Source organism: Podarcis cretensis, assembly GCF_951804945.1.
Source record: "Podarcis cretensis genome assembly, chromosome: 7".
Classification (NCBI taxonomy): Eukaryota; Metazoa; Chordata; class Lepidosauria; order Squamata; family Lacertidae; genus Podarcis; species Podarcis cretensis.
Genome location: NC_137176.1, coordinates 93,549,671 through 93,569,804, shown reverse-complemented (window position 1 = coordinate 93,569,804; position 20,134 = coordinate 93,549,671). Strand labels below are relative to the sequence as shown.

Below are 20,134 nucleotides of genomic sequence, written 5' to 3'. Positions count from 1 at the left end.
CCAGCATCGCTACCCAGTTCTCAGTCCAGACTTAAAAATGGAAAGTGTAATGGTGGTGGTCAACAACAGGTTTAAAGACTCTCTCAAGGCAAATCTAAAAAAATGTAGTATAAGCACCAACAATTGGGAAACACTAGCCTGCAACCGCTCCAAGTGGAGAACAGCCTTTTCCAAAGGTGTTATGGGCTTTGAAGACACTCAAACAAAGGACGCAAGGGAGAAACGTGCTAAGAGAAAGGCATGCTTGGCAAATCCACACCGTGATCAACTCCCACCAATGTCCCCACTGCGGAAGGACGTGTGGATCTAGAATTGGCTCCATAGTAACTTACGGACTCACTGTTAAAACCGTGTTTATGGAAGACAATCTTACTCGGCTACAAGTGATTGCCAAAGAAAAAGGTCCAGTTTTGCTTGATGTAAAGAATAAAGGAGGCTGATGGACAAAGAATGGATGCTTTTGAATTCTGGTGCTGGAGGAGACTCTGGAGAGTCCCATGGACTGCAAGAAGATCAAATCTATCCATTCTGAAGGAAATCAGCCCTGAGTGCTCACTGGAAGGACAGATCCTGAAGCTGAGGCTCCAAGACTTTGGCCACCTCATGAGAAGAGAAGACTCCCTGGAGAAGACCCTGATGTTGGGAAAGATGGAGGGCACAAGGAGAAGGGGACGACTGAGGACGAGATGGTGGGACAGTGTTCTCGAAGCTAACAGCATGAGTTTGACCAAACTGTGGGAGGCAGTGGAAGACAGGAGTGCCTGGAGTGCTCTGGTCCAGGGGGTCACGAAGAGGCAGACACGACTAAATGACTAAAGAACAACAACAATGATTGGCTTCATTTCCAAAAAGAATTCATTTTTATTTTTTTAGTAATGGCGATGAGGATGGTGCCAAGTGCCCCGAGAGCCCTTTCGCCTCTTGATAAGCGAGAGACCGCTGCTCACCAGGAGCTCTCGGGGCACCGTCCTCATCCTCATCACTAGATTCCCATGGTGCCTTTCATCCGAGGACCACACGGGGATTTACAACACAACACGTGAAGGTGCCTCACCCCCCCCTCATGCCCCTGGCCCACCTGACCTAGCACTGCCCACTCTGACTGGCAGCCGCCCCCGCCCCCCGGATCTTGCCCCCATTCTGCAGCCAGGGCTGGGGCTGCCCGCCGGGGCTCTCCAGGCGCTTCTCGGGGCTCCCCCTGCCAGAGGGAGAGCCTGGGTTCGAATCCTCCACGGGGCCACGTGGGGCTCAGGGGGCGTGGCCTGGGGGGCTGTTGTTCTGGACTGAGGAAGGGGCGGGCCAGGTCCCTGGCCCCGGAGGGCCCAGCACCTCCTTCCCGGCCCCCTTTTTCTCCCGGGGGTCTCGCGTGGGGAAGGGGCTGCCCCTCTCCTCCTCCCCCCCCCCAGCCTCCCCCCCCCCCGAGCAGGGCCTCGGCCCTCACCCGGCTGCTGCTCTTGCTGCCGCCGCCGCCGCCGCCTCGGCTGCTCCCTTCTCCCCCGGCGGCCTTCATGCTTCCCCTCAGAGCCGTCCCCGCCGCCGCGTGCGCTCGCCGCTCCAGCTGCCGGCAAGTGCGCAGGCGCGCCGGGAAGGAGCACGCCCCGCCCCGCCCCGCCCCGCCGCGCGGCCTTGGCCTCCAAGCCGAGCGGGCGGGGTTTTTCTTCGGTTCGCCGTCTTTCCCTCCGCGAGAAGATTCGAATCCCGGCGGGGAAAGCGGGTCTGAGGGGAAAGCTGAGGGGAGAGGTCAGAGGTGACGCCGTGACGTCAGCACACGCTCGCCGGGCTGCATCTCAGCTCCGCGCATGCGCCCCACAGGCCCGAGCTGCAAAAAATCGCGCCTACTGCGCAGGCGCCACGATGGCGTAAGTCTATGGTCGCAGGAATGGATTCGAAGGGACCTTGATGCACATAGACACACGAATGTAGACGTGCACATCGAGCCCAGCTTCGGGCTGACTTTGGAACTCTTTTCCTCCGAAATGAGAGCTGTCCGTAGAGAAAGCTGCTCCTTACAGGGGGTATATTTCCTTTTTTTTTTAAAAAAAAAATTATTAGTTTTTTAACATATCATTTCCAACAATCACATAACATAACTTCTTATCTGTTTTAGACTTCTATCAACACCTCTGATTTTCCGTTTTTTATCACTTATTCTGCATTTCTTAATATATCTATCACTCTTAATTGTCACCAACTAATCACCTCATTGTCTTTCTTGTAATATTTCATATAATTCTCATTACAAAACTTCTTACTGTCCTACTAGTGTAATTTGTTCATTACTATTACTTTTCAAATAGTTTGTATATTTACTCTAGTCTTCTAAGAATCTTTGATCCCGCAGGTTTCGAATCCTTCCAGTTAATTCTGCATAGTCCATCAATTTCATCTGCATTCTCCCATCGTTGGTAATTCTTCTTGCTTCCATTTTGGTGCCAATAATATTCTTGCTGCCGTCACAGCAGCTTCGGCTGGGGAGGGTGGGATATAAATAAAAAATATTATTATTATTATTATTATTTCCACCACATCCGCTGTCAGAGCCGGGATGGTGGACTAGATGGGCCATTGGCCTGATCCAGCAGACTCTTCCCCTGTTCTTAAACAACAGAAAACTGCAAGACTTCAGCAACAGGCAGCTGTCACTCCAAACCACCCCCCCTTCTCAATGAAAGCTAGCAGCAAAAAGAAAAGCTCTCCTCCTTTCCCTTTGTGTGACTGCTGTCAATCATTGAAACACACGGCACAGTTATATGCAAAGTAATGAAGCACAAGGTTAGTGCATGGAATTTTGGTCGTAATTTGGACAATGAGGGAAACTCAATTTAGTACTCAGATCAGTGGCTCCTAGCAGGGCTGGCTCAACATGCTGGAACCTGAGGCAAACCACAAAATGCTTCCCCACGCCTGTCTGTGAAGAAGGGTAGCCGTGTTGGTCTGCTGTAGTCGAAACAAAATAAAAAAAAATCCTTCCAGTAGCACCTTAGAGACCAACTAAATTTGTTATTGGTATGAGCTTTCGTGTGCATGCACACCTCTTCAGATACCAGAAGAAGTGTGCATGCACACGAAAGCTCATACCAATAACAAACTTAGTTGGTCTCTAAGGTGCTACTGGAAGGAATTTTTTTATTGTGAAGAAGGGGTAAGTGAAGATCTACATCAGGCTCAAGCAGGGAATAAACGTCTACATTGGGAACAAGGGTGGGAGGAGACCTATTGGCCAAGAGGCCACTGGAGAGGCAGCATGCCGGGCAGATTTGGCCTCCCAGGAGAGCACCACAGGATCTGCTGTCCACTGCCTCCCTTTGCCTCATGGGTGGGTTGGCCAATGGAGGCCATGCTCTGTCTACATGAGAAAGCAACGCTTCTGAGAATACCAGTTGCGGGGAACAACAGGAGGGGAGTGTGCTTTTGTGCTCAAATTTTGCTTGCAGCTTCCCAAAGGGCAGGAATGTCCAAAGTCCGTTTCAGGGGCCAAATCTGGCCTGCTGGTTGGTTTAATCCAGCCGCTGTGGCAGTTTATTCCCTAGGGTAAAATCCTTAAAAAACCTCAACAACTTCAACCCTAAAAAAAGGTCAGCAAGATCAGTTGGCCCTTTGGTCAGCCCCCATGGCCCTTCACTTCATCAAATATGGCCCATTTTGAAAAAAGTTTGGGCACCACTGCCATAGGGGTATCTGGTTGGCCAATGTGAGTACAGGATCAGAGGATCGTATGAATTGGGTGGAATCCCAATGGTCACCTAGTCCAACCCTCTGCGATGCCGGATGCTGGACTAGTTGGGCCATTGGTCTGATCCAGAAGGCGGTTTTTATCTTTCCTGAAAACTACAGGGGAGAGTTTTTTGTTTGTGTGGGGCGAGTGCAACAGCAAACGCACACCAGCTTCATCCACACCACACCTATAACCTGCTGCGTTAACAATGGACTACATTACACGGTTGTCGTAACCATGCCCACCCCACCTCCAACACTCCTTCCTCCCAACATCTGCAATATTAAAGGTGGAGCCAGAGTGGGGGGGGGGATTTTAAGAGCTAGGAGCAAGTTTGACGCATTAGCCAGGCAGAATGGCTGGCAGGTGGCCGAGTAAAAGAAAAGGTCCTGGGGCCTGGACTGGAAGCACTGCAGATGTTCTGCAAATTGTCTGAAAGCATTATATACCTGCTATGCATAGGAAACTAATTTATCCTGTGTATATGATGCTAATGATATTTTGTGAGCCATTGTGAGTATGTATAAAAGTAAGCAAATGTTTATTTAAATATTTTGAATACCACTCTTCAGCCAAGGAAGACTCGCAGGAGATTGATAAAAAGATGGCAGGAGCCTCTTCTGGGAAGCTCACAAGCAGAACCAGAGCAGCTCTCCCCTCCTGGGGTTTCCACCAACTGGGATTTAGAAGCATTGTACGGGAACTATTTACAGAACCTGGTCTGCCCCGCAGAGGACCTTAGGGTCTATGAATAATCATAGTTTAGATGTCCCGGGCCCAAAGGAAGTCCGATTATCCTCCCCCAGGGCCAGGGCCTTCTCAGTGGTGGCTCCGACCTGGTGGAATGCTCTGTCCCGGGAGACCAGGGCCCTGCAGGATTTAACCTCCTTTCAGCGGGCCTGTAAGACAGAGCTATTCCGACTGGCCTTTAATTTGAATTCAGTCTGATCTTTTATTCCCCTTCCTCCCCTCCCTTTCCCCTTTCTATGAAGATTACCCGCTCTGGGATCCCACAGCTAATTCTCCCCTGGCCTCCTTGCTGGCCCAAATAGCACTAATTTATCCAGCTAGTGTTTATTGGATGAATTTTCCCCGTAAATTGATTTTTTAATTCTGAATTTATTGTTATTCCTATTTTATACTGTATTTTATGCTGTTTTTCTTGCATCAATTAAGTATTTGAAATTTGCTGTTAGCTGCCCTGAGCCCGGTTTTCTGAAGTGGGAAGGGCAGGGTATAAATAAAAAAATATTGTTGTTGTTGTAATATTGTTGTTGTTGTTGTTGCTGCTGCTGCTGCTGCTGCTGCCGCCTCCAGCCATAAGGGAAGAGTGTATCCATCCTGGCGAGTTATTGATAACCCTCTCCTGCACAGTTTCGCCCCCTCTGAGTTCAAGAGGGGCAGAATGGACTGATAAATTTGCCAACGTGCACAAGCTCTATCCATATACCCCCGACTTGCGCCTGCCAAGCGTGTCCAGTATTTTCAAGGGGCAGAATGATCTTGGGGGAGGGGTAGTGGCGGCGCATGCGCGCGGCGGCCCTTTTCCCTCCCCGGCGCCTGCGCGCTGCGTGTGTATCTGGCGTCACAAGATGGCGGCGGCCATGCCTGGCTCCTTCTGAGGGGCTGAGGGCGCAGGGAGGAGGCTGCTCCGGGCCCGCCGCGCCCGCCCACCCCCGCCACCCCCCGCCCGCGCTCTCTCTCCGGGGCCGGCGAAGGAAGCCTCAGGAGGGGCGGCGGCGGCGGCGGCGGCGGCGCCTGGCTCTGGGCGGAGAGGGAGGCCCGGCCCGGGTCCCGGAGGCCTCGGCGAGGGGCGGCATGGAGGGCGGCGGCGGCGGCGGCGGCGTGGCGGCGGGCGGGGGCAGCAACGTGCCCGCCTTCCTCACCAAGCTGTGGACCCTCGTGGAGGACCCGGAGACCGACCCGCTCATCTGCTGGAGCCCGGTGAGGGAGGGGAGTCGGGCGGGGGATCGCAGCCCGGCGGAGGCTCCCCGAGGCCTCCTTCGCCTCCCGCCCAGCCAGACCCTTCGCCCATCGGCCCCGCTAGTGCCGGCCCCGGCTGGCAGCAGCAGCGGCGGCGGCGGCGGCTCCCCAGGCTGTGGGGCAGGAGAGGCCGCTGGGGCTTGAACCCGGGACGTCCTCCGTGCGAGGCGGAGGCTGAGCCGCCCGACTCTCCGGACTCTGGTGCGCAGGAGATGCGCCGCTTCCTGCGCCGGGACCTTCGCCGGTGTCCCGTGCAATCCTCTGTCAGGGCTGCCTGGCGTTTCCAGATGAAGGAAGGGAGCGCATGGTTTCACCTGGAAACTTAGGTTACTGTTTGGGCTTCATGTATAGTTGGCCCTCATTGTCCCGGAGAAACTCTCCGCGTTTGGGTCATGGACAGCAAGTGTCCTTCAACATGCTGCAGGGAAGGGAAATCTCTGGCCAGCCAGACTTCATTAAACTGTAGCTTTGGTCAGCAGCCATGCTGTTTGGGGTGAGGAAATTTGGAGTCCTGCAACACAGGAAAAGCCACAGGTCCCCCATCTCTGTGGGAATGGGTTTGGGCTGTAGAATCAATATAAGGTGCAAGTTTATTGGCCGTTGCCAAGTACCATTCCATGGCTAATGCTACTTTCCACCTTTCACTTGAATTTTGCACTAGCGTTTCTGAATTTCACCTTATAGGTGAAATGAAGTTTTGCAGATTCAAAAGATGCCATGGTAATATGCAGTACATTTTCAAGCTCTCCAATATGAATAATAGAATCATAGAATTAAAGAGTTGTAAAGGACTCTAGTCCAACTAGTCCAACTCTCAACTAAAGCATCTATTATATATGGCCATCCAAACGCTGCTTAAAAATCTTCAAGGACAGCCCAACAGCTCCCAAACAAGTTTGTTTCTCTAAACAGCTCTTGTCATCATAAAGTTTTTCCTGATGATTTGTCAGAATCTCCTTGTAGCTTAAACCCATTGGTTCAGGTTCTGTCCTCCAGATCAGGAGAAAACAAGCTTGGTCCATCTTCCACATGACAGACCTTCAAGATGTTTGAAGATAGCTATCATATCTCCACTCAATTCTCTTTTCCAACCTAAACATACTCAGATCCCTTAACCACTTCTCATAAGGCTTGGTTTCCACACCCTTGATCATGCTGGTTGCCAGCGGCACATGTTCCAGCTTGTCAATATCCTTTTTAAATTGCTGTGCCCTGAGCAAGGCACATTATTTCAGGTGTGGTCTGATGAACACAGAATAGAGCAGTACTATTGCTTCCCTTGACCTGGACATTATACTTCTCTTGATGCAGCCTAGAAGACAGTCTTGGTTAGAAACTCTTTCCGCTGGCCTAGGAGCCCATGCTGACCGGAGGCCACAATCTGCAGGCAGTGTCCACATTCTGGTTGCTCCCTGGTGCTGTGTCATTCTGGCTACAGAGATCAGTATTTCTTTACAGTAATTCTGGCCCCTGCCAACAGGCTACACTTACTGGTCCTTTCCTGCCCTTTCCCTACCATTGTAGCCATTGATTTCTCATATCCTTTGCTGGTTTTGTCATCTTCTCCTTGCCCCCTTCCTCTTTCTACCACATTGTTCCTGTTTGTCTTTTTATTCTAGACCATTTGCGACCTTTTCCAATCACATAACCTCCAGTTTGTATTTAGCTGTCTTTTTCAGTGTCAAGGTTGTGGTCAGAATTCCAAGCATTGTGGTTTCAGCACAGCTGAGTGAAGCTGGTCACTAGTTTTCATGGGAATGTTTATGTCTCTTGCAGCGAGATTCAGTATCTGTTCTCCAGATTGTTCAGCTTTAATGCCACGAGGTGTAGAGGAGAATGCATAACACTGACCTCTTTGCTTCTTCTCAATTCTCTAAGGTGAAAGCGCGTAGTTAGATTCCCCCTCTCCCCCCACGGACATTCCTACCGAAAGACATATTGGGAATTCCTGTCATAAGGAGCACTTGCCTGAGTCTTAGCAAGAGGGCCACTGGGTGGCAAAGGATGCTTGTTGTGCCCAGCTTATTCTGTTTCAGAGGCAGTGACCCAGTACAGAACGCTTCTATGTAAAGAAATGAAACAGGAATATCCACAGTGTTCCACCCCATTGGAATACAGGCTTCCCTCAAACAAAGTTTTGTTGATTTTGCACATCAATCTGTGCATGTGTTTAGTTTGTTCAGAGGTATGTGTAGTTAGCAGTGCAACCTTAGTTCTTTAAACTTTTTGTGTCATCTCAGATGTTTGATTTAGGTTGAAGCCCTTGAGAGCAGGAAAGCAAAGCCTCTCATTCTTTTCTTCTGTACTCTTGAGGGGTTTCTGAAGTAAGCATCAACCTAATGAGAATGAACAGCAGCTTAATTCAATATAGCAGGAAGTAATTCATGGAGTCCCAATTATAGGATTGATGACCTAATTATAGGATTGAAAATGTTGGTTTTATACAGCCATGTTCTCATTAACATGAGGAAATAGTTGCTTGAAGAGGAGGGCAAATCCCACTCTTCTCTGTAAGTAAAAAAAAAAAAATACTATTGCTGGGAGAGAATCCCAGGCAGCAGCCTGTCTCTGAACCTCAGGTGCTGGGGAACAATAGCAGGAATGTTGCATTGTGTTGAGGTCTTACTTCTTGGGTTCTAAGAAGGGGCGCCTAGTTGGCTGCAGTGGTAACCAAATGGTGGATTACAGGTGAAACTCGGAAAATTAGAATATCGCGGAAAAGTTCGTTTATTTCAACTTAATTCAACTTAAAAGGTGAAACTAATATATAAGATAGACTCATGACATTCAAAGCGAGATATGTCAAGCCTTTATTTGTTATAATTGTGATGGTTATTTTGTACAGCTGATGAAAACCCCAAATTAACAATCTCAGAAAATTAGAATATTAAACAAAATCAGCAAAACAAGGATTGCAAATAGAGCAATATTGGACCTCTGAGAAGCAGAAGCATGCATATGTACTTAGTACTTGGTTTGGGCCCTTTTTGCATCAATTACTGCCTCAGTGCAGTGTGGCATGGATGCTATCGGCCTGTGGCACTGCTGAGGTGTTATGGAAAACCAGGATGCTTCAATAGCAGCCTTCAGCTCTTCTGCATTGCTCGGTCTCATGTCTGTCATCTTTCTCTTGGCAATGACCCATAGATTCTCTATGGGGTTCAGGTCAGGCGAGTTTGCTGACCAATCAAGCACAGTAATCCCATGGTACTTTTGGCAGTGTGGGCAGGTGCCAAAGTCCTGCGGGAAAATGAAGTCAGCATCCCCATAAAGCTCGTCTGCAGAAGAAAGCATGAAGTGCTCCAAAATCTCCTGGTAGACGGCTGCGTTGACCTTGGACTTAATGAAGCACAGTGGACCAACACCAGCTGATGGCATGGCTCCCCGAATCAACTTAGACTGTGGAAACTTCACACTGGACTTCAAGCATCTGGCATTGTGTGCTTCCCCATTCTTCTTCCAGACTCTGGGTCCTTGGTTTCCAAATGAGATGCAAAAGCTCTCATCAGAAAATAGATTTGGGGAGCCATGTCATCAGCTGGTTTTGGTACATTTTTCGAGCACAATTCAAAGAGTCAGTGCTGACCTTTAAAGCATTAAACGGCCTTGGCCCAGTACAGTGGTACCTCAGGTTACATACGCTTCAGGTTACAGACTTGGCTAACCCAGAAATAGTACCTCGGGTTAAGAACTTTGCTTCAGGATGAGAACAGAAATCGCACTCCTGCGGTGCGGCAGCAGCAGGAGGCCCCATTAGCTAAAGTGGTGCTTCAGGTTAAGAACAGTTTCAGGTTAAGAACAGACCTCTGGAACGAATTAAGTACTTAACGCGAGGTACCACTGTTTATGGTTTCTTTCTTTCTTTGTTAATCAAGTCGTGGCTCTTCTGACTTTTGCAGAGGGTGTGTTAAGGCCCCGTTTAAGGACGTTATCCAGCTGCAAAACTGGGTGGAGTGTGTGGAAGGTGCAGGGGCTCAGTTTTTGGCGCTATAACTGGTAGCTGGTAATTTCTTGTGTCTGGGGTTGGCCCACCATTACCACCTCTTAAGGCCCTCCCTTCAAAATGGCCTTGCCATAAGATTAACTGTTGAATAGGGGTTTACTGGAATGAATACTTCTAGGTGCGCCTTAAAGACTTTGAGATATATCCAGCATGGAATTCTGTTCCTTTTCTCTCCCCATGCCCACTCAAATTCAGCTCCACAGGGTCTTCCAAAAACCGCCGAAAGGAGAAGCAGACCCTTCGCGAGTGTGTTGACTGTCTTCCTTGGCCTCCATATATACAGGGTTAGAAACCAGAGACAACTGTTCTTTCCGTCTTTATCTTCAGACTTCCCGGTCCTAATTTTGTGGGCTGACCAAAGTGACAGCCGGTCTGGAGTTGATTTGTGTGATAGCTTCCATCTCAACGGAAGGCTTTCGCTTTATAAATGTGCCTCCATTAATAGACTAGGAAGATTCCTTGCAGTCTTGATAAAATGTGGTGAACATATATTGTTAGAAGTATCCCTTGTAAGCAAGGCATGGGTGTATATTGTAAAGCGCCCTGTGATTATGTTACTAATAATTGTGTATTGATTGGCAAGCTGACACCTTTAGCAGCTAGCCAGCTAGCCAGCTCCATCAGGCTCCTCCAGCCTCTGAACTATGCCAGCTGGTCAGTATAGGAGAAGTTGGTGCCTATGTTTTGAATTTTATTTTCCTCTTCTTCCTTGTCCCTTTTCCTTTGTGTATTGTGTATTTATTTATTTATTTATTTATCTATCTATCTATCTATCTATCTATCATATTAGCCTGTAGGTAGGGAGTGTCTTGTTTTGATTTCATGTAAGCTGCTCTGGGAGCATTTTTGGCTGAAGAACAGGGTACAATTACTCTAAATAAAATAATAAATATACTATTGCTTACTAGCATGGCCTCTTCACATGGTCTGTGTCATATTCCAAATTAAGTTTTACTGACTTCATGTAGCTCTCCCAAGTGCCTTTATTGACTCAGTCAATCTGAGGTCGGCTGCAACTTGCCAAGATCAGAATTTAGAAATGTACCCTAAACCTGGATGTTAGATTTCTGACTCATCTACCTTATTGAAGTTTTGATTGATTGTGACAGATAATGTGCAATGGATTTTAATTTCAAAGAGTTCATACCCTCCTGATTTGGCAAGGCAGCCAAAGCAGCTAAAAATAAAAAAAACCAAGTTTAAACTGCAACCAACAAAGCAATAAACAAATGAAAAATGAGAACAGCGAACGGCGGTGGCAGCAGCACAACACAAATAGCAACACTAGACCAGCAGGTAAAAATTAATTGGCAGAAAGTGAAAGCAAGAGCACCACAAACCAACAATTTCCACAGGCCAAGCCAAAAGGCAAAATTCTTAACAAATGATGAGGCCAGGTGGATCTTCCTTGATATTTTTAGGCATTCATAAAGGCAGATGTCACAGCCCAAAAGGCCCTGCTGTGTGATCATTTTTCCAGGGTAAAAATGGAAGGTTAGGTGGAAGAAAGACAGGGTGGATAAAAATCAACGAACAAACCCAAAAACCAGATTTTTAAAATTTAAATCGCATTTTTAAAAATAAAATGCTTTGGGAGGAAAAATCTTTCCAAAGATAGTTTTCTATTTAAGTTACATTATAGTCCAAATGTTTAAATTTTTTGGTAAATGAATTTTCCAGAGGTTTCTGTAAGATTATTTGGGGCAGTTTTTCTAACTAGAAGATATCACAGTTGATGGTTTTTGCAATTCTCAAAAGTGTGAATTTGTGTCTGCAGAGATAACATGCTTTTTCTTCCTAGAAAAAAATGTTATAAAATAAGCATCCAGAGTTGAGGGGGAAAACCTTAATCCCATTGTTTCTTTGCAAATTTATATACACAGAATCAATCCCTTGCCTCTTAAATGCTAAGTTCCAAGGGGTTCAATGAATAGCTTGTTTGGAGTGGAATAGATCTGCAGAAGTAGCTAAGTGTGAAGTAGTAAAAATGAAAGTGCAACTTTGTGAGCAGAATACTCCACAAGTCTTGGTATCTTTGTGTAATAATTGTGCAAGTCAGCTGCATGTCTGTGCAACTCAGACTTGAGGCAAGTGCTGAAGGCTCTTCAGGGCTGGCAACCTCTTCCCAGTCCCACTGGGTCCCAACAACTGCACTATCACTTAACTATACAGAACACACCTGAATGTAGAAGCAAATCCCAAAGGGTGATGGAGGAAATAGTAACTGGAATCTGCAAGTCTTTGGTGAGACCTTGAAGTGCTTGCCAGTCAACTAATAAGAGTTCACAGTTAACTTAATAAACCTCACAATAATTTCATAATTATCTGTCTGTGTATTTCTAATAGCATAACCAAATCAGTGATTTTTGATATAACTGTAAAAACTGAAAATTTATTATTCCAAAAAGGAAACCTTCATCTGGTTGTAAATATTAAGATTATACCAGCAAGAATGAGTCTTTCTGTAAAAAAGTTATTTAAATCAAGTCTTCCTGACTAGTGATTTAAAGCAAATCCACCCTGGAGGGAGAATTGACATGCTGTATTTTTCGCCCTATAGGACGCACTTCCCCCCCTCCAAAAATGAAGGGGAAATGTGTGTGCATCCTATGGGGCGAATGCAGGCTTCAGGAATCTCTCCGCAAACTTCCCGCAGGGCTCCCTAGGCTTGCGGATAGCAGCCTGTTCTGGGGGCTGGGGTCGGGAGAAGCTCGGGCTTCCCCCGCCGCAGCCCCGCGCCGGGGGGGGGGGAATAAAGAAAAAAAAACTAGGTGCACCCTATGGGCCGGTGCACCCTATGGGGCGAAAAATACGGTACATTCAAGACTCTTCAGCTGAAAAAGTCTTCCAAAGTGGTTTACAGTGATTGATAAGAAGGCAGTCTTCTCCCTCAGGCTCACAATCTTAAGACACACAACAAAAGGGAAACGGACTGGAAGGGATAATGAAAAAAGTTGTCTCTTTTCCCCCCCCAAATAATATTTATTCAAATTTTCAAAAAAAAAATACAAAAAGGAACACAGAATACAGAAACACAACATATCCAAAAGAAAAGTAAAATAAAGAGATAAAAAAGCAAAAAAAACAGCCAAAAAGAAAAAAAAGATGAAGAAAAAAAATACAATAAAAAAACCAACCTTAATATAGTTCCCTTTCTTAACTTATTTCCTTGACCTCCTCACACCTCCCCTCTTTGTATTCTACTTCAAATAGATATTTCAGCAAATCCTTCATCCTTGTTTTTATCCTTATAACTTATCTTAATATACTGTAATTTTCCATTCTCTTTTACCAATTAGCCATCCACTTTTACTTTATTTAATCTTATTTCTCATTTAAAACTTATATATCTGAACTTATTCTCTTAAGACGTTTCCCCTGAGATCATAGAAATTCCATTCCACGATTTTCCCATCTCTCATTAAAAGAAAAAAGAAAAGAAAAAAGATATACACTTTAGATTCCCAATTTTTCTTTCACCAACTCCCCTCCCCGGTCTCGGCCCCTACCAACAGTTCCATCAATAAAAGTCCATCAACCCGGAGATTGATGGCTCTTAGCTCTCTTTCATGTCCCCTCTGCCGATCTTTTTGATAGTCTTTGGTGTTAAAAGACAAATCTCGGGGGAGCTCCAACCCAACAGTAGTCATATTCCTTCTTAGCAAGTCTGCTAGGCTTCCATAGTTGAAGATAGGGCCCATAGAATATTCCAAATCTTGTTTCACACTCCTTCCAAATCCAAAGGCCCCAAAGACTCCAATCTCCACCTGGCTCAGATTCACATCCCAAAAGTTACCCGATCCCCACATAGTGTGATCTCTCCATCCCTCATTTTCCACCCCAAGCCAGGCTCTCACCTCCAAAGACTGGCTTCTCCTAGTAGCAATCATATAGGGCCTCAAGTTATAATCCAACATTTGCCTCTGTAGGGTTACATCTCCCCCTTGCATCACTTTCACAGCAGCAACGTTCTCCTTCTCTGGTTCTCCAATTTGTTCAATTAAGATAAACTCCTGTGCCGGGTTCCTGTCAACCTCTTTGCCGGTGCCCACTTTTGTTCCCAGAGTTTCAACATTAGTAGCCATAACATTTATCTGTTCTTGCAGCTTTCCCAGCAGATAAAATATCCTGTTCAATTCAGACGTAACTTCCTTTTCAACCGTCATCCTTAAAAATGTCCAAGGTCAAAGCTGATTTCTCAGAGCCTTTATCTTTAGCCCAGCTGCATTCTTGCAACAATATCCAAAAGCTCCCTCTAGAGGGACACAGTTTCCATTCACTCCTTCCAGCACGGTCCCAAAAGTCCCAGAGGTAAAATTGTAGCAATTCAAATTACCTTCCTTCTTTTTGTACACAGAAACGGACAATAGCAACAAAGTCCTTCTTTTATATCTTGACAGGTAGCTGTCAGATTTATCAATTCACCGTCAACGGGCTCTCGCAGACCGCTCCCGGGTTTAGGGAAGTGGCGCTTCAGTTCCTAAATTTTAACCTTCTCCTGCAGGTTTCCCTGCTTCCAAAAAAAGTATTGATAGTAGTTTCAATCAGTAGAGTTTTAATCCTTTAGGTAAGACTCTCCACGACCTTAGTTAACATATTCTTTGCTTCAGTTTATTTACAGAAAGGGGAGGTGGACTTCCTGTTTAGACCTTCCCCGATTGGTGCCAATTAAAAAATATTTTAAAAGCCCAATTTCCGTTCTACTCACGGGTTGTTGTTTAAAATCCAATTGTCCACAAGAAAAAGTCAGCGCTCTCCAGCAACGGCTATGCGGCTTCGCTCCGTGAAAAGAGCAGTTGACTCACAGCACCGCGCCACTCACCCCGTTCCGCTCCGAAGCCCGTAAATGGGTTTCCTTGCGATTTGGGGGGGCGTAAAGGGTGCCCACCGAGTCCCACGTTCATAGGCTTCACCCGCCTGTGATTCCTGTAGGGTCCCCGCTTCGCCGTAGCGGTGCAGACCCGATTTTCACGGAGCTAGTCCCTCCGAATCAGAGGGAATCCGCCATTAGCTGGTGGCGCTAACCCGGAAGTCCTGAAAAAAGTTGTCTCAGGCACTCGTTCTAAGTTACAGAGGTAAAAATGTAAAGGTAAAGGACCCCTGGACAGTTAAGTCCAGTCAAAGGTGACTATGGGGTAGCGGCGCTCATCCCGCTTTCAGGCTGAGGGAGCCAGCGTTTGTCTGGTTCAGGGGTCGGCAACCAACGGCCCATGGGGATCGTTTAACCAGCCCGTGGACCCCACTGCCCAGTCGGTTGGCTCCCATGTGCCATGCTAAACTGGCGCAGAGCGGGGAGCGCGTTCCACGACGCTGGCCAGCTTCCCATTGGCTGAAGTAAGCTCCTGCAGCCAATGGGAAGCTGCGCACGCCTCCTCCGCACCGGAAATAGCGTTTGCACATGCACACACGCACACTCCGGCCCACCGCAGCGCCTGCGGGACCATGAACTGGCCCAAGCCACAAAAACTTTGCCGACCCCTGGTCTAGTTACAGGGACTTTGTAGTGAGCAGCAGGAGTGAAACGATTTGGAGAGGACCCAAAAGTTTGTGGTCTTGCAGCAGAAGCGATGAGGAGGTCCTGCAGTGCTGCTGCCCCATCAGTCTGATGGAATGGAATCTGTTGTGCTGTTATTAGATCCTTTTGGAGATCCTTTTGGACCTCTTCACAGTCTGTCTTCATTTTATCACCTCAAACAATTTGGTATTACCAGCGCACTTGGCTGCCTCATTTCTCACCCCTAGCTTTAAGTTGTTTGTGAACAAGTTAAGCACGGCTCTCAGTACAGTGGTGCCTCGCAAGACGAAATTAATTCGTTCCGCGAGTTGCTTCGTCTTGCGATTTTTTCGTCTTGCAATTTTTTCGTCTTGCGGAGCGCGGATTCCCCGGGTATTAACGGCTTTAAGAAAAAGGAAGCAAACCCGCAAGATGTTTTCGTCTTGCGAAGCAAGCCCATAGGGAAATTCGTCTTGCAAAGCACCTCGAAAAACGGAAAACCCTTTCGTCTAGCGAGTTTTTTGTCTTGAGAGGCATTCGTCTTGCGGGGCACCACTGTACTGATCCTTTTTTTAAAAAAAAATAATAATTTTTATTGGGTTTTCACATTTTAAAAACACACACACAAATGAAAACAAAAACAAAACATGTATAATTTCATAACCTTACTTTCTTAACCCCCCTCCCTGACTTCCCCCCACCCCCCCTTCATACATCCCAAATCCAATAATTAGCTCAGCAGGTTCTTATCTCTCTTCTTTAACATATTATTGTTGTTTTTAAAATTAATTCTTATTACTTGGCCAAATTTTACTTGTCCAGTTTTCTTATAAATATTAAGTCCTTTTCTAAGGTCGACCCAAATTCCCTTCCACGAATTTCCCCCTTTTTATATTAAATGTAGGTCATAATAGCCAAACACAAAAGTCATAAAAGTTTTAAAGTTCTGTTCTCCCCTCCCTCCCTACCCCGGTTTCTGTCCCTTCCCAAATAAATGTCCACAAAACAGTTCTTAGCCTGGATTCCTCACATCAGAGGCCTTCAAATCTCTGTCAGTCTCTCTCTGCCGGTTTTGTTGGTAGCCCTCTTTGTTGGTCCTCAGTTCTCGAAGGAGCTCTGGCACAGTCTCGTCAAATTTTCTTCCATCCAAAATACTTGGTAATAGCTGCTGCAACAAGTCAACTGATCTCCCATACTCAAAGAGGAAGCCCCAATCATATTTCTTCTTTCTTTTAAGTTCCAGTATTCCAAGTGTTCCAGGGGCTTCCTCTTTCCACTTTCGCATCTTTCGCAGATTGGTAATCCCAAGATCTTCTTCTTTATGTTCTAGCAATGTAGGCTTCAGATTGGTACTCTCCTGTAGTTTCTTAACTCCTTCTTCCCTCTCCTCCAATTCCAAAATGTCTCTTCTGGTTCAGCTGCAGATTTTGTTTCAGTCAAATCCTTTATGCATTCAGCAGGGTTGCTTGTTTTAGAGTTCAAGGTTATAAGTTGTTTGTTCATAGCCATGCTTTGCTCTTGCAGTATTCCCACGAGAAAAAACATTCTTTCCATCTCTGCCTGTAATTTTCCATCTGTAGCCATTGTAATGTTTCAAAGTTTCCCCTAGGGGGATTCTAGTTACTTAATAGTCCTTTCCCAACAGTCTGTTGCTTTGTTATTTGTAACTACTTTGTTCTCAAGCACTTTAATTCAAATATAGCAAGTTTAGTCCAGAGAGATGTTAAACAATAAAGTTTTTAACTTTAACTGCCCGTTTGACAGCTCCTTTGACAGCTGTCAAACTCCTTGTTCCTTTTCCTCCAGCTCACACACAGGGACACTCCCGGGTCGGGGGGGGGGGGGTTAGACAGAAGCTTCTAAAATTCGACTCTTACTCTCCAGCACAAATCTTCTTCTGTCAAATTCATGGAATTAATGTCTTTTAACTCGTACCGAAAAAAAAAGATCTCTCCACCTTAGTTCTCCGATCCTTGCTTTAAATCTTTTGTAGGTAGAGGGGGTGCGGACTTCTCTTTAGCACATCCCCCGGTCGTACCAAATTCAAAGGTAAAAATTTTAAAGTCCAAATTCCATTCTACTCACGGGTTGTTTCAAGTCCAAATTTCAGGGAAAAAAGTCAGCGCTCTCTGGCCATGGCTCGCGGCTTCGCTCCACTGCAGTAGCGGTCTACTCACAGCACCACGCCACTCTCTGTACCCTCTCCGTAGCCTTTAAAAAGGCTCTTCGTGGGTCGGGGGGGCGCTTGAGGTGCCCACCGAGTCACCAAGTCCGCAGGCTTCCGCGCCTGCGGTTTCTAAGGGTCCCCGCATCGCCGTCGCGGTGAGACCCGCCTGCAGCAGAGCCGATTCCCTCTGGAGCTCGGAGGGAATCCCCCATTAGCCGATCGCGCTAACCCGGAAGTCCACCACTGTACTGATCCTTGGGGTCGGGGGGACGGTGGACTTGGACTCCTTGCCTGCAAAAGTTAGTTCAGGCGCAGCAATCTGCTCTGCATCTTCTGCTGTGAAGACAGATGCAAATAATTTATTCGGCTTTTCTGCAATTGTAGCACCCTGCTTGTGGTTAACGCTTAGCTGGAATGAAATATTCAACGCAGCAATAGAGAAATTAAAATAATAATTTATTTGTCGGACAAATAAATATGAGGCACAGTGGTATATGGTTACCAAGCTCTGGCCTGGCCTCCTGCCGTTATGGCCAGCACTTATATTTCCTTAATCCAGCCCCCTTGCTCCTCCTTTGGCTGCCTCTGTCCAATCAGCCTGGTTGAAATTCCTATTGGCTGTTTGCTAGAACCAATCACAAAAGATACACCCATTTCCTCTTGCCTTTTATGGGAAACAAAAAGCTATATATTCTTCTATCTATAAATGACAAATAAGTAGTCATTTATCTTACATTTGTCTCAACAAGGAACCTTAATTACCAGCTCACCTCTTGCCCTCCTTGCCCTCCAAAACAAATGGTTAATCTTAAATTTTTATCTTAAACAGATGTCAAGGATCTTGAGTTCACATCATCATTGAAAGATCTCCTTCTTTTGGAGGTCTTTAAACAAAGGCCTGACAACCATATGTGTGCTCTAATGATGTTTCCTGCTTGGCAGGGGGGCTGGGCTGATGGCCCCTGTGGTCTCTTCCAACTATATGAAATAAGAATCTAGCATAAGGATTTAACATTTCTTGGTTTCTAAATCCTTTGCATAATTACATTTAAGCTAATATATTTCATACATTATCATAGATAGCCTTTTAGAAGAATAAACCTTCTCAAAGTAAAAAAGGAAGGAACATTTTACAGCCTCAAAATAAAATAGAAAGAAAACCTCTTCTTCTCTTTACACTCCCCTTCTCCAGCCAAGCCAGTCTATTTGTTCTTGGCCTTTTAACCTTAGGAAAATATGGCTCAAGTTTAATGGGAGGCACATGGTTTTATTTTACTATTTATCAACTCTTGATTATGTTTATCTCTCTCTTTTTATCTTCTGTAATATGTAGGGTCAGTGTAACCTTGGCTGTCAGCCTGTAATTCCCTTTTTACGACTTTGAGAATTGTTTTCTGCTATAAATCAGGGGGCCCCCTTGTCCAGGAGGATAAACATCTTGCCAAGGTTCTTAGGCAGCTGGTCTTCTGCCTGGCATTTAACATTTGAAAATCTTTAAGCTCATTTTAAAATGCAGGCCCTGATCAAGCCTTAATAAAAATGCAGGCTATGATTAGATGCCTCACAATCTCCTTATCCTCCTTCAGCACACCTTTGACTCCATTGTGATCCAAGGGTTAAACTGCCCCCCCTACCCAAAAAAGTGGGCAGGTAGGAGAGAATAACAAGAGGTGTTTTTGTTTGTTTTTGTTTTTTAGTGTTTCCCAAAAATTCCAGGTTTTCCTTGGGGAATAAATGAAATAATCCTCAGGAAAATTCAAGAAAACTTTTCCCCATTTTAAAATTTGTGTTTTCCCCCCTTCTGGGCCCTTCACATCTCACCTTCTGCAGAGACTGGCTTTGCTGTCTTTAAAATGACAGAAAATGAAAAACTCGGCACCTTGTCTCTTCCAGCATCAGGCTGCCCTGTCCCTCCAGACTCTTGAATCTTGGCTTTTTCAGAAGGCGAATAAGTGGACAGTAAGACCCTGGTTATTGTTGGCTTTTGGTATTGAGTGATCTAAGGCCATGTGCGTACTAAAACTTTGTACAGCACCTCATTATTTTAGGCACTTCATGTAGCAAATGGTATTTATTTCCACTTGAGTCGGTGGTGTTCTGATCCTTTCAAGCTGGAGCCTCTTGTGTGGATAAGCCCACATCTGGTGTTTGGAGTGACTAGGAAGGGCCTGGCGGAGATTTGGGGGATGTGTGACCCTGCGCTTGGGGGCAATGTGCCAAGTGATCCTTTTGCTAGCGGTGGCTCCAGTGACGGGGCTCTTGTAGCAGACCCTCACCCAGGACAGGCAACCTTGGAGAGGTGCAGAGCTGCATGTGAGCAGGGCATTGGCAGTCAGTGCATCCTTCTCTGCTGCATTTTTGGGTGGTCCAAGATGCCGTCCTCTTGCTCTGGAGCTAGCACGCTTTTGTTGCAGGGTTGTGATTTGTCTACAGCTGGTCTGGTTTGGTTCCCACCTATCCTAGTATTGGCATTAGATGGTTTTGTTCTCCCGCCATATGGAATTGTCTTAAAAAGAAGATGACTCAGTGGCAGAGCTTTTTCCTGCCATGAAAGAAAATCCAGTTGTAAAAAGCCTTTCACTATTTTATATCACTCTGCCAGATTGAAATTTCTCTCTCTCTTTGTCTCCTGTAGAGACTATTATATTTTGATAATAAAATTCCTGCTATGTGAGACAGAGAAGTCATGTCATCTTGCTCAGTAAAAATGGCTGCATGCTTTTCGCATAGCCAAAGGTTGAAATATTGCTCCTGCTGGACAGCTTCTAGTCT

General features: G+C 46.1%; 3 protein-coding genes across 4 annotated transcripts in view; 2 read left to right on the top strand and 1 right to left on the bottom strand.

Annotated features, from left to right (window-relative positions):
• Positions 1-1,568, bottom strand: part of BOP1 (BOP1 ribosomal biogenesis factor) — a 65,610-nt gene extending 64,042 nt beyond the window's left edge. The window contains exon 1 of the mRNA XM_079984306.1: positions 1,442-1,568. Within this exon, the coding sequence (XP_079840432.1) occupies positions 1,442-1,510 (69 nt within the window). The 5' untranslated portion in view covers positions 1,511-1,568. The remainder of the gene's footprint in view (positions 1-1,441) is intronic.
• FBXL6 (F-box and leucine rich repeat protein 6) overlaps positions 1-20,134 on the top strand; it is a 173,768-nt gene that overhangs the window by 57,957 nt on the left and 95,677 nt on the right. The window lies entirely within an intron of this gene.
• Positions 5,488-20,134, top strand: part of HSF1 (heat shock transcription factor 1) — a 43,743-nt gene continuing 29,096 nt past the window's right edge. For both annotated transcript variants that reach the window (XM_079984364.1, XM_079984363.1), the window contains exon 1: positions 5,488-5,659. In XM_079984364.1, the coding sequence (XP_079840490.1) occupies positions 5,534-5,659 (126 nt within the window). In that variant the 5' untranslated portion in view covers positions 5,488-5,533. The remainder of the gene's footprint in view (positions 5,660-20,134) is intronic.